General features: G+C 38.8%; 1 protein-coding gene across 1 annotated transcript in view; it reads left to right on the forward strand.

Moving 5' to 3' along the window:
* ANKFY1 (ankyrin repeat and FYVE domain containing 1) overlaps window positions 1-16,526 on the forward strand; it is an 88,839-nt gene that overhangs the window by 19,974 nt on the left and 52,339 nt on the right. Inside the window, exons 2-3 of the mRNA XM_058560030.1 lie at window positions 242-434; window positions 4,966-5,084. Of these exons, the coding sequence (XP_058416013.1) occupies window positions 242-434; window positions 4,966-5,084 (312 nt within the window). The remainder of the gene's footprint in view (window positions 1-241; window positions 435-4,965; window positions 5,085-16,526) is intronic.

The raw sequence follows: 16,526 nt of genomic DNA on the forward strand, positions 1-16,526 counted from the left end.
TTGATCTTCAGGGAAACTGAGAAAAGAAGTCCCTGGACTGTCATGGTCTTTTGATCCAGTGACCCAGTGGCACCCTGAAACAAAGCCATTCTTGGTCCTGAAGGAGTATCACTAAGAAATAGTGGAAACATCATGTGATTGGTTGTTTTGGTAGCCATCCATTTTGGTAGGATGAGGCATTCGTGAATGCTGTCTGCTTTACACCTGCCATGGTAAATTTGAGCCTTTGTTTCTCTTGCAGAGGAAGTGGCCAAGTTGGAGAAGCACTTGATGCTTCTCCGACAAGAGTATGTCAAGCTACAGAAGAAACTGGCAGAGACAGAGAAGAGATGCACTCTTTTGGCTGCACAAACAAACAAGGAAAGCAGCAGTGAGTCCTTCATCAGCCGCCTGCTGATGATCGTGGCTGACCTCTATGAGCAGGAGCAGTACAGGTGAGCTCCTGGGTACAGGGCCAGTTTGGGGAAGCAAGCCCTTTTCCTTATTCCCAGGCCACATTGCAACTTCTCCTGTCTTACTGACTTTCTTCCCAAGTTATTTCTCTCTAATCAGGATATTAGCAAGCCTTTAATCTCTAGAAGGTAAGCTCCTTGAGGCAAGATTTTGTCTTTTTTGTTTCCTGCTTATCTTCAGCAGAGAGTGTAGGAGTCATGGTTATAGGATCACTAATGCAGATGGGAATTAGCTTACATGTCCAGGGATTCAGAGGCGAGAGGTCACTTTCTCTCAGGATAGTCAAAGAAGGAGTCTTGGAACTAGTGGGCAGTATCACATGACGGTTGAGGGTGGACTCTAGAGCCACGCAGCCTGTGTTAGAAGCTCAGCTGGCCACTTATGGGCTATGAGACCTGCAGTTATATGACGTGCCTCAGGTTCCTAATCTGTAAAATGGGGATAATCTTACTATTACTTACCTTAGGGTTGTTGTGAGGATTAAATTAATAAATATGTGTTTTAAGTACTTGGAACAGGGATTGGCATATGGTAAGTACTCAGTTGTTAGCTATTATTATTGAGTTTCGAGGTAAATGTTAAAGGCTGGGTAGAGTTTAATAGATAAAGACAGTGCTATTACTAATATGGCTAGTGGCTGAGAATAGGCTCAAACATGGGAATGTGTAGAGGATTTAGAGGATAGTGAGGGGGCCATTTTAGGGTACATTCTGTAGGGGAGCACTGGGAGAGGTGGAAAGATAGGGTGGATTGTATTGGGATGCCAAGGTGAGGAACTGGGACTTGGTCCTCTAGGCAGTGTTGAACAGAGTGTTTTTGAGTTGTAGGACTGTTGTAATCGAAGTGGTGTTTTAGGAAGATTAACCTCCTAACATTATATAGGCAAAATTATAAAGAGAAGAGAGAAGGAGAGCATCTGTGATGTTGCGAATAGTCCAGACCAGAATGATGAAGGACTGAATTGGGACGATGGCAGTGGATATAGAAAAGAAACATGGACATGAATATGCATAGAAGGAAGGGTTTGGCTACTAGAGAGATGGATGATTGGACTAGGTAAGACTTAGTAAAATTACAAAAAAGATTATGACATTTATTATTTATTTATTTATTTATTTTGTGAGGAGATCAGCCCTGAGCTAACATCTGCCAATCCTCCTCTTTTTTTGCTGAGGAAGACTGGCCCTGGGCTAACATCCGTGCCCATCTTCCTCCACTTTATATGGGACGCAGCCACAGCATGGCTTGCCAACGAGTGCATCGGTGGGCGCCTGGGATCCGAACTGGCGAACCCTGGGCCGCCGCAGCGGAGCGCACACACTTAACCACTTGCGCCACCGGGCCGGCCCCGATTATGACATTTAATATAGACAAACTTCAAATTGCCATCTACCATCTTAATCATTTCTAAAAGAAAGAAAAATTTAATACCCCAAAAATAGGAAGTATATACTCTGAGTAAAGACAACCGTTTAAATTGAATGGATGTATCTACTTGTAAATATAGTTCATTGTCTTTTTTTTTTTTCCTTCCTTTTTTTTTTTTCTGTGGACAAGTGAAAACTTTCTTTCCACTTGCTGGGGGAAGCCTGACATATTTCTGTTAAGAAAATCTCTCCTCCTCTCCAAGGCTCTTCCACATTAGAACTCCCATCATTTACTTTCTCAATTACTTATCAATTGATTGCATTCATTATACTGTAGTCCTTCTAGGAGACTAGCTGGGAGTCAGACTGGGCAGTTTCCTTTTCTGGCCACTTTTTACCTACTCAGCTGTAGTATGATCTCATGGTTCCAGTGGGTCTCTATTCAGCTTCTGAAACCTGTCCTTTATCTAAAGAAGGTTAAATACCTTTGTTATGTACAATTGAATATCAGGTGGGGAACCTTCAGAAAGGACTGAGATTTTGAGATGGAGTAACTGAAATTGGAAACTCAGTTTCTAAAGCAGATGCTCTTTTACCAAGATAAGGGGGGGTACCCTTGTTCTATAAACATGCATTTTGTTAAAGAATTTAAATAGTATTTTTATGTGTATCTCAGTAACTGGAGTAACTGAAGAATTGGTGTTAAAATTTTTAGAATAAGAAATGTTGAAGAAATTGGTATATTTCTTTTATTTTTACTTAAGTTTGGGAGAAGGCTTTTGTCCCATAATATAGTTAAAAATGATGGTTATATGTAGTTATTTACTGCATTCATTCTTTCAGCAACCAAGCTTATAATTTTTCCTCTTAAAGTAATTGAGAAACTCTAGGAAGAAGCTCTTTATTTATGCTTCTTCTCCAGTAACAACATCCTAGTATCTACATTTTAAATGGAAATGCTCTTTAATTGACTAGGATGAAGTTTTAAAACAATGACTAGCCTCCTAATTGTTTTTAAATAGTCTTCATAGAATTGATTTCTCCAATTTTCCATTTTTGAATTGTATTTTTTTTTTGTTTTTTTTTTTGCTGAGGAAGATTTGCCCTGAGCTAACATTGGTGCCAGTCTTCCTCCATTTTGTATGTGGCTCGCTGCCACAGCATGGCTGACGAGTAGTGTATGTCTGTGCCCAGGATCTGAACCCGCGAACCGGGCTGCCGAAGTGGAGCGCGCCAAACTTAACCACTACGCCGTGGGGCCAGCCCCTTGAATTGTGTTTTTAAAAATTATTATTAGAAATTATTCATGAGGGGCTGGCCCCGTGGCTTAGTGGTTAAGTGCGCGCGCTCTGCTGCTGGCGGCTTGGGTTCGGATCCCGGGCGCGCACCGACGCACCGCTTCTCCAGCCATGCTGAGGCCGTGTCCCACATACAGCAACTAGAAGGATGTGCAACTATGACATACAACTATGTACTGGGGCTTTGAGGGGGAAAAGGAGGGGGATTGGCAGTGGATGTTAGCTCAGAGCCAGTCTTCCTCAGCAAAAAGAGGAGGATTAGCATGGATGTTAGCTCAGGGCTGATCTTCCTCACAAAAAAAAAAAAAATTATTCATGAAATCCTTATCTTTATTTCCCTTTGGTATGTTAGACTACAAAAGAGAAAAAATTTTGATCCAACATCTATGAATAGTAAGAATTTTGTATAAATATTCATTTTTATAATTTTGTGGCTAAAAGTCAGACTTGTGGCTGAAACAGTAAACAGTGAATATTCATTTAAGTTATTAGAATTTAATACTTTATAAATAAATTTAGAGTTTACAAATTATTTGTGCTTTGTAAATAGCCAGCTTCCTGTTTTCATTGAATTTTTCTAACTTTTATCATAGAATATAATTTGAGACAGAGTTTTATGTTCTGTTTTAAATAGCATATCAATTTTATTTCTTCTTTATTTATTGATTAATAATGTTCTACTGTGTTAACAGTAGTTTGTAATAATTTGAAATAATAAATACCCTATTACTCTTCTGGTTTAACATAATTAGTTGCAACTTGGTCTTTAATAGAACTATAATTGTTGAAATGCTTATGTAATTATAAAGTATGTTCTAGACAGTGCTTTTGTGGTGTAAAATGTGTCTGCATCAAGCATTATATAGAAACAATATTCTGTTTGGGTCTCCTTTTAAGTGGGTGAGTTAATTCGTGTAATAATTTTTTTTCTCTGTTTTTTTGTGTGTGTATTTAATTTCTAAATGCTTTCCAACCTAACAAATTATTTTAAAGGGAAGTATGCAAATAAAGAAAACATATAAATACAAGCAGGATGATGATAATTAATGATTTTGGATTGCTGCCAACATAGCCATGTGGCACATACATGCTTGTGTCAGCCCAGTGGGTCATCCTTAGGTTTTTGTTTAACTGCCCAGATGCTTTCTTCCTTAGCATTTGACATTTCAGAGTTAAACATAAATAACTATTTGGAAAGCTCTTTTCATAAAATGTCATAAATATGGAAACATGTTTGAAAATAAGATTTCTCCCATCCCATTTCTTTATAAATGATTGAGTAAAAAATGGCCAGTAATAGGTCTGAATGTTTCTGGTGAGAACAAGAATCTAGGTATTTGGTTTCATACTCTTGACTGCTTTGTCAAAGCTAATTTGTTCATACTTTTTCTGTTTAACCTTGTTAAGCATTAATATGGTATGGAGCACAGGAGCACTGTAGTCTCAGAGCTGTCATCACAATCTTTAAGCTTCTCGCTCTCTCCCTCTTAGTTTATCTTGATTTATTCTGCATAAAACCTCTTCAACTTTTTATATGCATATTAATCATCCTATTTAACTTGGAGGTTCACCACCGTAAGAATCCCATTATGGGATGTCTTAGAAAGAAGAACATCCCATGTGAACAAAAGCTAGAAGTTAGAAATGGAAAACATGCGTAGCAACATATTATAAACATGACCCATCAGAATTCAGTGCTAGCATAGAGAAATAATTTTGGTGTAATTTTCCTTTCTTTTGCAGATGCACGTTGATCTGTCAATACCCATAGATGTATTAGAATTCTAGCTATATCTAGTTATGATGACATTTTTCTTTTCATACCTGTGGATATTTTTTTCCATCAGTGATCTGAAGATAAAGGTTGGAGGCAGGCACATCAATGCTCACAAGTTTGTCCTGGCAGCCCGCAGTGACAGCTGGAGTCTGGCCAATTTGTCTTCTACCGAGGAGCTGGACCTGTCAGGTGAGCCTCTGACTAGTCGGTTGGGGACTCAAAACTGCCAGCACAAGAACTCTTGGCAGAAGTTTATGGTGTGTCATTTTGAAATATTTGTGGTTTAATGAACATAGAATACTTAAGAAAATTCTTATCAATTGATGGTGACCATTAACTAATTAAATAGTGAATCAGTAGGTTGTACTTCGTGGATACTTCTGTTTAATGCTTGGCTAATAAATCATAAATATTTGAATATCTACAATATTCTTATAGTTTATAAAATATAAATATCTGTCCAAAAACTCTTCATCTAATAGTATGTTATAAATATGGGAGCATGTGTAGAAAATAATTTTTCTTCCACTCCAATAAAAAGTCCTGCTGTTCAGTTGCTTAAAATTTAATCAAAGCTGCCAAAGTACTTCTGGCCTACAGGAACTGAATTCAGAAGTAACAGTTACTCCATGGGCCAGCCCCGTGGCTTAGCGGTTAAGTGCGCGCGCTCCGCTGCTGGCGGCCCGGGTTCAGATCCCGGGCGCGCACCGACGCACTGCTTCTCTGGCCATGCTGAGGCCGCGTCCCACATACAGCAGCTAGAAGGCTGTGCAGCTATGACATACAACTATCTACTGGGGCTTTGGGCGGGGGGGAAGTAACAGTTACTCCAAAGAATAAGAATATTCTTTCTTCCTTTTTTTTTTTTGGGTGAGGGAGATTCGTCCTGAGCTAATGTCCATTGCTAATCTTCCTCTTTTTGCTCAAGGAAAATTAGCCCTGAGCTAACATCTGTGCCAGTCTTCCTCTGTTTTGTATGTGGGTCTCTGCCTCAGCATGGCTGACAAGTAATGTAGGTCCATGCCCAGGATCTGAACCTGTGAACCTGGGCTGCCAGAAGCAGAGCACACTGAACTGAACCACTATGCCAGGGGACTGGCCCCCAAGAATATTCTTTTTTTAGCATCAAAGGATGAGCATCAGTCTTCAGAATTTGAATACGTGCATTGAGCCGTTTAGTGTTTTTACTTAATTGTTTTATGCCACATTATGTTGTGTAGAATTTAGGTAAATGTGGTAAGTAGACTTAAAAACATCATTTTCAAAAGTTGACTTCAAAATTGCATTTTCATTGAGTACTTGCCTAATTGCCATTAAAAAAAAAAAAGCAGGGGCCGGCCTGGTGGTGTAGCGGTTAAGTGCACACACTCCACTGCGGCGGCCCGGGGTTCGGATCCTGGGCGCACACCGATGCACCGCTTGTCAAGCCATGCTGTGGTAGCGTCCCATATAAAGTAGAGGAAGATGGGCATGGATGTTAGCCCAGGGCCAGTCTTCCTCAGCAAAAAGAGGAGGATTGGCAGATGTTAGCTCAGGGCTGATCTTCCTCAAAAAAAGCAAATTTTAAATTTAATTCTGCTCTTATAAAGTATGGTAAGGAGACTACCCAGGCATTAAGATATGAGTTACTTGCAGAAGTGATCAGCTGTGTGAAAATTCTGCTGAATTATGTCTTTGTTCAAAGGGTTTGTCAAATCAGAAGGTACTGTTTTTCATGTGCAGTGCTAGGAACACTGAGATAATTATAACACAGTCCTTGCCATGCAGAGCTCATACTCTGAGGAAATGGGCTAATAACAAATCATTTCAGGCCAGGGCTATGTATAGTAATATAACCACTTTATGTCTAAGGTACGGAAGAGACTAACCTGGGCTGATAAGATGTCAGAGGTGGCTAATACCTGAGCAGTGTTGCAAAGGTTAAGTAGGCATTTATCTCAAGGATTTAGGGGAGTAGACGTCTAATGCTTCTCCACTGTGAGTGAACTGTGTCTCTTTATGATCATTTCTAGGGTTTAACCTGAGGTCCGTAATTCAGAGTTGTAAACACACAAATATACATACATGCATACACACAGACATATGCATTCATGCCTATAGCTAAAACATCTGCTTGGGAAACAGTGTTTACTGGAAGGGCACCGGTCTACATGATTGAAATCTCTGAGCAGAGCTTTTCTTTTTTAAAAGTATAATCTTTTGCAACCATGTATCGTTGACTCCATATACGACAGAACCGTGGATAACTTTTACAACCCATTAGATCACAAAGTGTTCTTAACAGAATGCGTGATAGGATCTTGATTACATGAACATGATTACATGAACAGACATTTTACAAAGATTAAAAGAGATAATAAAATATGGAAAATATTCAACTTTGTTAGAAAAAAGTTTAGAATAAGTCACCATCTTTTGATATCTACATTATCAAAAATAGATGATCCTAGTAGTTGTGAGGCTAATGAAATTGGTACCCTTGCACATTGCTGGGCACGTTATAAATGGATAAGACAGTTTTAGAAAGCAGTTAGGCAGCCGAGCAATGAAATAGTCTTACCTGGTTGTTTTTTTGGTTTTTTTTTGGCTGAGGGAGATTCTCCCTGAGCTAACATCTGTGCCAGTCCTCCTCTATTTTGCATGTGGGTCGCCGCCACAGCATGGTCCCTGACGAGTGTTGTAGGTCTGTGCCTGGGAACCAAACCCAGGCCACCAAAGCAGAGCGCCAAACTTAACCAGTAGGCTACAGGGCAGGCCTGTAGTCTTACTTTTTTTTTACCTCATCTGACTTCTGTCAGATGGATTCTGCTATAGGTAATTCAGACAGCTTATATGTTCATCATAGTTTTATGTGTAGTTGTGAAATATTGAACGCAACCAAAATGAATAAGAGTGGGGAAAATGCAATATGAATGTTCCCCGGAACAAGCAAAATTACTTAAGAACAAAGAATTATCGCATTAAGGTATAAAAAGCCTAGTTTAAACATTGATTTTAAAATTTTGCTTTTGATCTTTTAGTACATCATAACATTTAAGAGCTGCTTTGTCAGTGACTGTCCACAAGATTGCATCACTGTGAATCAGGAGATTTTCTAGAGTTTAGGAAAGTGTAATGTTAATGCCTTTACTTGTCCCTGGACTCCCCTCCTGTTGTAAATAAGTGTGGTTTGAGCCCTGCCGTGAGGTTCGCTTTCAGGAGTGATCTGCTGCAGAGCAAACGTTTTTGTGGCTTTGGTAGATCAGGCACCTACCAAGGTAGCTGATGGTAGAGCCTATGGCATCTTTGCTTTTCTATTTAAGTTCGTCTTTGAATTGTGTCATGGGGGGGTTCCAAGGAGGTGGTGGCATATGTGGACCTGTTCGTGTTTAGTTGTATGTTTTGCCCAGCAGTCCTGCTGCATTGCCTGGGTGGGCATAGGTGTGATTGCCTAAATCTGGGGTTGCAGCAGCTGAAACTGCCTAAGAGGCTTGTGGATTATGTGATACCTGGAAGCACTGACACTGCATGGCTGGCCAGCAGTTTGAGGGAGATTGGAAGTGGGCTCTTGTAAACAAGTATATAAATAGTGTAAAAGCTATGTTTAAGTGGTTGAGTTTTTTTTTTTTTCCTGAGGAAGACTGGCTCTGAGCTAACATCTATTGCCAATTCTCCTTTTCTTTCCCCCAAAGCCCCAGTAGATAGTTGTATGTCATAGTTGCATATCCTTCTAGTTGCTGTATGTGGGACGTGGCCTCAGCATGGCTGGAGAAGCGATGCGTTGGTGCACGCCCGGGATCCGAACCTGGGCCGCCAGCAGCAGAGTGTGCGCACCTAACTGCTAAGCCACGGGGCTGGCCCCTAAGTGGTTGAACTTTTTCCACACTAATGGACTTGATAAAATCATTTTATGAATTTATTGGTGTTTTGTTTCTTCAAAATTATTCCATTTATATTACAAATTTTGAGTGGCAGGCACTTTTCAAGATGCTAGGGATATAGCAGTGAACAAAATTAAATTCCTATCTGCGGGCGGGGCCGGCCCGGTGGCTTAGCGGTTAAGTGCGCGCGCTCTGCTGCTGGCGGCCCGGGTTCGGATCCCGGGCGCGCACAGACGCACCGCTTCTCCCGCCATGCTGAGGCCACGTCCCACATACAGCAGCTAGAAGGATGTGCAGCTATGACATACAACTATCTACGGGGGCTTTGGTGGAAAAATAAATAAATAAATAAATTCCTATTTGCGTGGAACTTAACGTTCTTGGAGAGGTTGACTTTCTAAGCTCCACATTTTCTTTTGAAATTCTTGTATAATTGGTATTTCTTAAAATTGAAAGCAAGCACGACTTTAATTATGTTAATTATTATGAGAATTTAGCACATGTTGGTGAAAATACGATAGTAATTATATACCAAGTATTTAAAACATATTTGAGTATATGAAAGTTTTCTTAAGACGCACCTTGTTCAAACAAGTAAAATGCTTTGTGCATGATTTGATGTACTGACAAAGGCACAATCACTTCTGTAGGGTTCTTACCATAAATGCATAACCTCAGTCTAACTATGCAAAAGCATCAGACAAACTCAGATTGAGGAACATTCCACAAAATAACTGGCCAGTGTTACTCATATATGTTAAGGTCATGAAAGACAAGATAAGACTTAGGAACTGTGAAAGATTGGAGAAGGCTAAAGAGACATGACAGCTAAATGCAATGTGGAATCCTCAATTGGATTCTGGACCATTAAAAGGACATTATTGGGAAAATTGGCAAAATTTGTAAAGGTCTGTAATTGGTTAATAGTATTGTATCGGTTCTAATTACATGGTTTTGATAATGGTACTATGGTTATGTAAGATGTTGATATTAGGGGAATATGGGTAAAGGGCTTATGGGAACTGTCTACAACTTTTCTCTAAGTCTGAAATTATTTCAAAATATAGAGGTAAAAAAGACAAAAATTTGCTTTTTATGTCTTACTGATTATTTTAAGTATAAAGATATAAGTTTATAAGGATACTGATTGATCAGCTGGGAAGAGAAAGAATATAACCTATTAGCTCCACACGATATAACAAATCTTGAGGCCAAGAGGAGAGCACTGTAGTGACTTCTTTGTGAAGTAAAACAGTTTGCTTCAGGCAAAATGATTTGTTTATAGCCTCTCTATAGCACTTGAGCAAAGCAGCTAACACTAGGAGAGGTTCCAATGCCTTAGAATGGCTGTTTTGTTTTTTTATTCCTGTGAGGAGGACCAGCCCTGAGCTAACATCCAATGCTAATCCTCCTCTTTTTTGCTGAGGAAGACTGGCCCTGGGCTAACATCTGTGCCCAACTTCCTCTACCTTATATGGGATGCCGCCACAGCATGGCTTAACAAGTGGTGCGTCAGTGCGCACCCAGAATCCGAACCGGCGAACCCCGGGCTGCCGCATTGGAGCGTGCGCACTTAACCGCTTGCGCCACCGGGCCGGCCCCTAGAATGGCTGTGTTGAAGCTAGCTTTTCTTACATGCTTTCTCCAGTGAAGATCTTACTATTCTGGCCTAAGAGTTTATGGTGAGTCATTCATTCAGCGTTCCTGGAATGTGTCCTGGGTCCTGTCAAGCCATTTCAAAAAACAGAAACCATCCTCCTCCCCTCCTTTTCAGTCTGGTTAGGAAAGCTGTGCACTAAAGCACCACCTGAGAGGTTGCACTGTGCAGTGGAAAGAGCATAGGTTCCCAAACGCTGTGCTGAGGCACACTAAGGTGCTACAGCAAACTCACAGGGGATCTGCATGACATTTTAAGTTTTCAGGAAAAGTACCGCAGTGCTAGACATTTGCTGGATTCCATGTGAACTGCTAGCTCAGGGTTGTTCAGTTTTAATATTAGATCATGCTAAATTCCTTTTGATGCTATTCGTGGTCGTTTTAAAATATGTCCGTAAATTATTCGATATTCCTCCCTTCAAAAGTGGGTCCTAATTCCCCTCCTCTTCAGTATAGCTGACTGAGCTCTAATGAATAGATTGTGGTAGAAGTGACAGCATGTCACTTCAGAGACAGGTTCATAGAAGGTTTTAAGGCATTGTGACTTCTTCCTTGCCCTGTCTTTTGGATTGCTCACTTTGGGAGAAGTTAGCTGCTTTGTCATGAGGACAAAACAGCCTTCTGGCTTCCTGCTAACAGCTGAGACCCCCTCCCAGAGATTCTCTTAGAGCTTCAGAAAATCTGTTTTATCTTTGGTTATATCAACCCTTACTCAATCCTAGTGTTACTTTGTGTTTTTCTCTCTAGTCTTTGGTTATGCTAAGTTTGTGTGTTGGTTTAAAATAGTCCATTTTAGGGGCTGGCCTGGTGGCACAAGCGGTTAAGTGCACTCACTCCGCTGCGGCGGCCCGGGGTTCGCCGGTTCAGATCCCGGGTGCGCACCGATGCACTGCTTGGCAGGCCATGCTGTGGTGGCGTCCCATATAAAGTGGAGGAAGATGGGCACGGATGTTAGCCCAGGGCCAGTCTTCGTCAGCAAAAAAAAAAGGGGAGGATTGGCAGATGTGAGCACAGGGCTGATCTTCTCACCAAAAATAAATAAATAAATAAAAATAAAACAGTCTGTTTTAATAATGATACCAAATTTTTGTATAGCAATTACTGTGTGGTAGTAGTGTTCTGAATGCTTTATATGTATGAACTCCTTTGTCTTTAGAACAACACTTTGAGGGAAGTACTATTGTTTATTTCCATTTTATAGATGAGGAACCTGAAGCACAGCAATATTAAATAACTCACCCAAGGTCACACAGTAGTTTGTGTCCAAGCTGGGGTTTGGACCCAGTCAGTTTGGCTGCAGAATCCATGCCATTAACCACAATGCTGTGCTGCCTCTCACTTTGGTTTCTTTCTCTTCCAACTTTATTGAGATATAAAGGAAGTGAAATAAACTGCCCACAGCAAAAGTGTGCAGTTTGATTAGTTTTGACATAACTGTGAAACAATTACCACAAGGAATAACAAACATTTTCATCTCAGTAAGTTTTCTTCATGTCTCTTTTTAATCCATCTCTTTTTCTCTCCACATCCCCAGGCAGCCACTAATCTGCTTTCATTCATTGTAGATTAGTTTGCATTTTCTAGACTTTTATAGAAATGGAATCATAGAGCATACAGTCTCTTTTGTTTGGCTTCATTCACTCAGCATAAAGATTTTGAGATTCGTCTAAAATCTCAGCATGTTGTCGTGGTTTCAATTATCGTCTAAAATCTCAGCATGTTGTCGTGGTTTCAATTGTTCGTTCCTTATTATTGCTAACTAGTATTCCATGTATCAATTTACCACAATTTGTTTTTTCATTTACCTAATGGTGGACGTTTGTGTTCTTTCCAGTTTTTGGCTATTACAAATAAAATTACTGTACTCAATTGTATATATCTTTGTGTAGTGTACGTTTTTGTTTCTCTTGGGTAAATATATAGAAGTGACTATCTAATGTTAAGAAATTACGAAACTGTTTTCTAAAATAGATACTCCATTTTATTTTATTTTATTTATTTATTTATTTTTTGTGTGTGAGGGGGACTAGCCCTGAGCTAACATCTGATGCTAATCCTCCCCTTTTTTCTTGAGGAAGACTGGCCCTGGGCTAACATCCGTGCCCATCTTCCTCTATTTTATATGGGACGCCGCCACAGCATGGCTTAACAAGCGATGCGTTGATGTGCGCCCGGGATCCGAACCTGTGAACCCCAGGCCGCCACAGCAGAGCGCACGAACTTAACCGCTGTGCCACTGGGCAGCCCCTAGATATTCCATTTTATATTCCCCTGAGTGGTGTGTATAAGAGTTCCAGTGGCTCCACATCCTCATTAACACTTGGTATGGTCAAGTTATTTTTTGTTTATAATTTTAGCCATTCTAATGGATGTGGAGTACATGATGGTTTTATTTTGCATTCCTCTGATGATGAATAATTTTTGAACATTGTTTCAGGTGTTACTGATCATTTCTATATCTTTTGTGAAGTGTCTGTTCACGTATTTTGCCCTTTTGAAAACAGTTGTCTTCTCAGTTTTGAATTTTAAGAGTTCTGTATATAATCTCATTACAAGTTGCTTGTCTGAGAGTGAGCATTCTTGCCTTATTCCTGATCTCAGGGAAACAATGAGATCTTTAATCGTTATATGTAAATGTTTTTTGTAGATGTACTTTATCAGTTTGAGTTTTCCTAGTTTTTTGAGATGTTATATGAATTGGTTTTGAATTTTGTCAAACACTTTCTTTTGTATCTATTGAAATGATTATATAGTTTTTCTTGTTTATGCTGTTAATATAGTGAATTACATTGATTTTTCAAATGTTAAACTAATCTTGCATTCCTGGGATAAACCCTGTGTTGTCATTATATATTATCCTTTTTCTATATGTTGTTGGATCCTGTTTGCTCATATTTTGTTAAGGATTTTTATATCACTAATCATGAGGGATTTTGGTATGTAATTTTCCTTTTTGGAACGTCTTTGTCAAATTTTGCTATTAGGCTTATATAGGCCTCATAAAATAAGTTTGGCAGTGATCCTTCATTTTCTGTTTTCTGAAAAAGTTTTGTAAGATTGGTGTTACTGTTTCTTTCTTGAATGCTTGATAGAATTCATTACTGAAATCATCTGACTCTGGAGTTTCCTTTTGAGGAAGGTTTTTGATAACTTAAATTTCTGTAATAGATATAGAGATGTTCAGATTTTTTTCTTGTGTCAGTTTTGGCAGGTTGTATTTTTCAGGAATTTGTCCATTTCATCTAAGTTGTTGAATTTGCTGGTGTAAAGTTGTTTGTAGTTTTCTCATATTATTCTTTTAATGTCTGTGTCAGTAACTCCTTTTTGATTCCTGGTATTGGTCATTGCTGTTCTCTCTTTTTTTCCTGATCAGTCTGATTAAAAGTTTATCAATTTTATTGATCTTTTCTAAGAATTAACTTTTGGCTTTGTTAATTTTCTCTATTGTCTGTTTTCTATATTATTGATTTCTGCCTTTTCCTTTCTTCTTCTTACTTTGGATTTACTTTACTCTTTTTCTTCCTAGTTTCTTAGAGTGGAATCTTAGATAATTTATTTTAGATCTTTTCTAATATAAGGACTTAAAGCTCTAAGCTTCTCTAGCTGCATCCTGCGAATTTTGCTATGTTGTATTTTAATTGTCATTTAGTTTAGGATATGTCCTAATTTTCCTCATGATTTCTTTTTTGAGCCATGAATTATTTATGTTTCTTAATTTCCAGATATTTGGGCTTTTCCTAGATGCTTTATTGTTACTGATTTCTAATTTAATTCTGTTATTGTCAGAGAACACACTTCATATATAATTTTGATCCTTTTAAATTTGTTGAGACTTGTTTTATGGCTTAGCATATAATCTGTCTTGGTGAATGTACATGTACTTGAAAGTGTATTCTGCAGTTGCTGGATGTCATGTTCTTTAAATGTCAGATCAAGGTGTTTGATAATTTTGTTCAGACTTCTGTATATTTACTTTTTCTTTTATGTCTAGTTCTATCAATTCCTTAAAGGTGGGTGTTAACATCTCCTATAATTTCGGAATTGACAAGTTCTTCCTTTAATTCTGTCAAATTTTGCTTCATATCTTTTGGGCTGTTGTCATTATACACATATACAATTATAATTGTTATGAATTCTTGATGAATTGTGGCTTTTATCATTTTGAAATGATAATGTTATGTCTGGTAATACTCTTTGTCTTGAAGTCTGTTTTATCTGATATTAAGTAGTCACTCCAGCCTTCTTAGGCTTACTATTTGCATGGTATATCTTTTTCTGTTTGTGTACTTTGAACTTATCTGTGTCTTTATGTTTAAAGTATGTCACTTGTAGGCAGCATATAGTGAGGTCTTGCTTTTTTATCTCTTCTTTTTAACTGGAGTGTTTAGACCATTAATATTTAATGTGATTATTTTTGTGTCAAAGGCTACCATTTTAATCTGTTGACTTTTTGACTATATATCTTTGTATTATTGTTTAGTGGTTGATCTAGGGCAAAGTTCCTCAGCCTCAGCACTATTGATATTTTGGGCTAGATAATTCTTTGTTGTGGGAGCTGTTCTGGGCATTGTAGAATATTTAGCAGTATCCCTGGCCTGTACCCACTAGATGCCAATAGCACTCCCCTAGTTTTGACAGTGAAAAACATTTCCAGACATTGCCAGATGTCCCTTGGGAGGCAAAATTGGCCCTGGTTGTGAGAACCAGTGCTCTAGGGATTGTTATATATATATTATACCCCTAATATATATATAAACCCCTAACCTTTTAGAGTATTTTTGTAATCTATGTATAGTCTGTAGTCTATTTGTACTATATCTTGTAAAAACCTTGCAACTATATAGGTCCCCTCCTCCACCACTGACCTGGATGTTCTCGTTGTCATATGTATTACATGTGCACACATTGAAAATCTCACCAGTGCTTTTTTTTTTTCTTTTTTTTTTTTTTTAATTTTTTGGTGAGGAAGATCAGCCCTGAGCTAACGTCTGTGCTAATCCTCCTCTTTTTGCTGAGGAAGACTGGCTCTGAGCTAACATCTATTGCCAATCCTCCTCCTTTTTTTCCCCAAAGCCCCAGTAGATAGCTGTATGTCACAGTTGCACATCCTTCTAGCTGCTGTATGTGGGACGCGGCCCCAGCATGGCTGGGGAAGCGGTGCGTCGGTGCGTGCCCCGGATCTGAACCTGGGCCGCCAGTAGCGGAGCACGCGCACTTAACTGCTAAGCCACAGGGCCGGCCCTCACCAGTGCTTTAGATTTTGCTCTTAACGGTCATACATACTTTAGCAAACTTAAGAGAACAAAAAGTCATTTATATTTACTCAGATATTTTCATTTCTGTTCTTCCTTCATTCTTCAAGATCCAGATTTCCCTCTGGTATCATTTCCCTTCAGCCTGAAGAACTTCCTTTAGCATTTCTTATAGACTACATCTGCTAGTGACAAATTTTCTTCCATCATCTGAGAATGTCTTTATTTTGCCTTCATTTCTAAAGGATATTTTCCCAGGATATGGAAACCTGAGTTCACAGCTTTTTTGTTGCAAGATGTTGTTCCACCGTGTTCTGGCCTCTGTGGTTTCTAATAAGAAAGATTGGAATCTTTCCCTGTATGTAATAGTTGCTTTCAAGACTTTTTCTTTCTTTTTTTTTTTGAATTGTGGTAAAATACCTGTAACATAAAACTTACCATCTTAAACATTAAATGTTCTGTTCAGTATTTTTAAGTATATTTGCATTGTTGTGCAACCAATCTCCAGAACTTTTTCATTTTGCAAAACTGAAACTCTATACCCATTGAACAACAACTTCTCATTTCTCCCTAGCCCCTGGCAACTACCATTCTACTTTCTGTTTCTATGAATTTGATGGCTTTAATTACCTCATGTAAGTGGAATTATACAGTATTTGTCTTTTTGTGACTGGCTTATTTAACATAATATTCTCAAGGTTCATCCATGTTGTGGTATGTTTCAGAATTTCCTTCCTTTTTAAGGCTTAATAATATTCCATTGTATGTATGTACCACATTTTGTTTATTCATTCATCCACTGACGGACATTTTGGTTGCTTCCATGTCTTGGCTATTGTGAATAATACTGCTATGAACATGAG

This window comes from Diceros bicornis, chromosome 18, assembly GCF_020826845.1.
Source record: "Diceros bicornis minor isolate mBicDic1 chromosome 18, mDicBic1.mat.cur, whole genome shotgun sequence".
Lineage (NCBI taxonomy): Eukaryota > Metazoa > Chordata > Mammalia > Perissodactyla > Rhinocerotidae > Diceros > Diceros bicornis.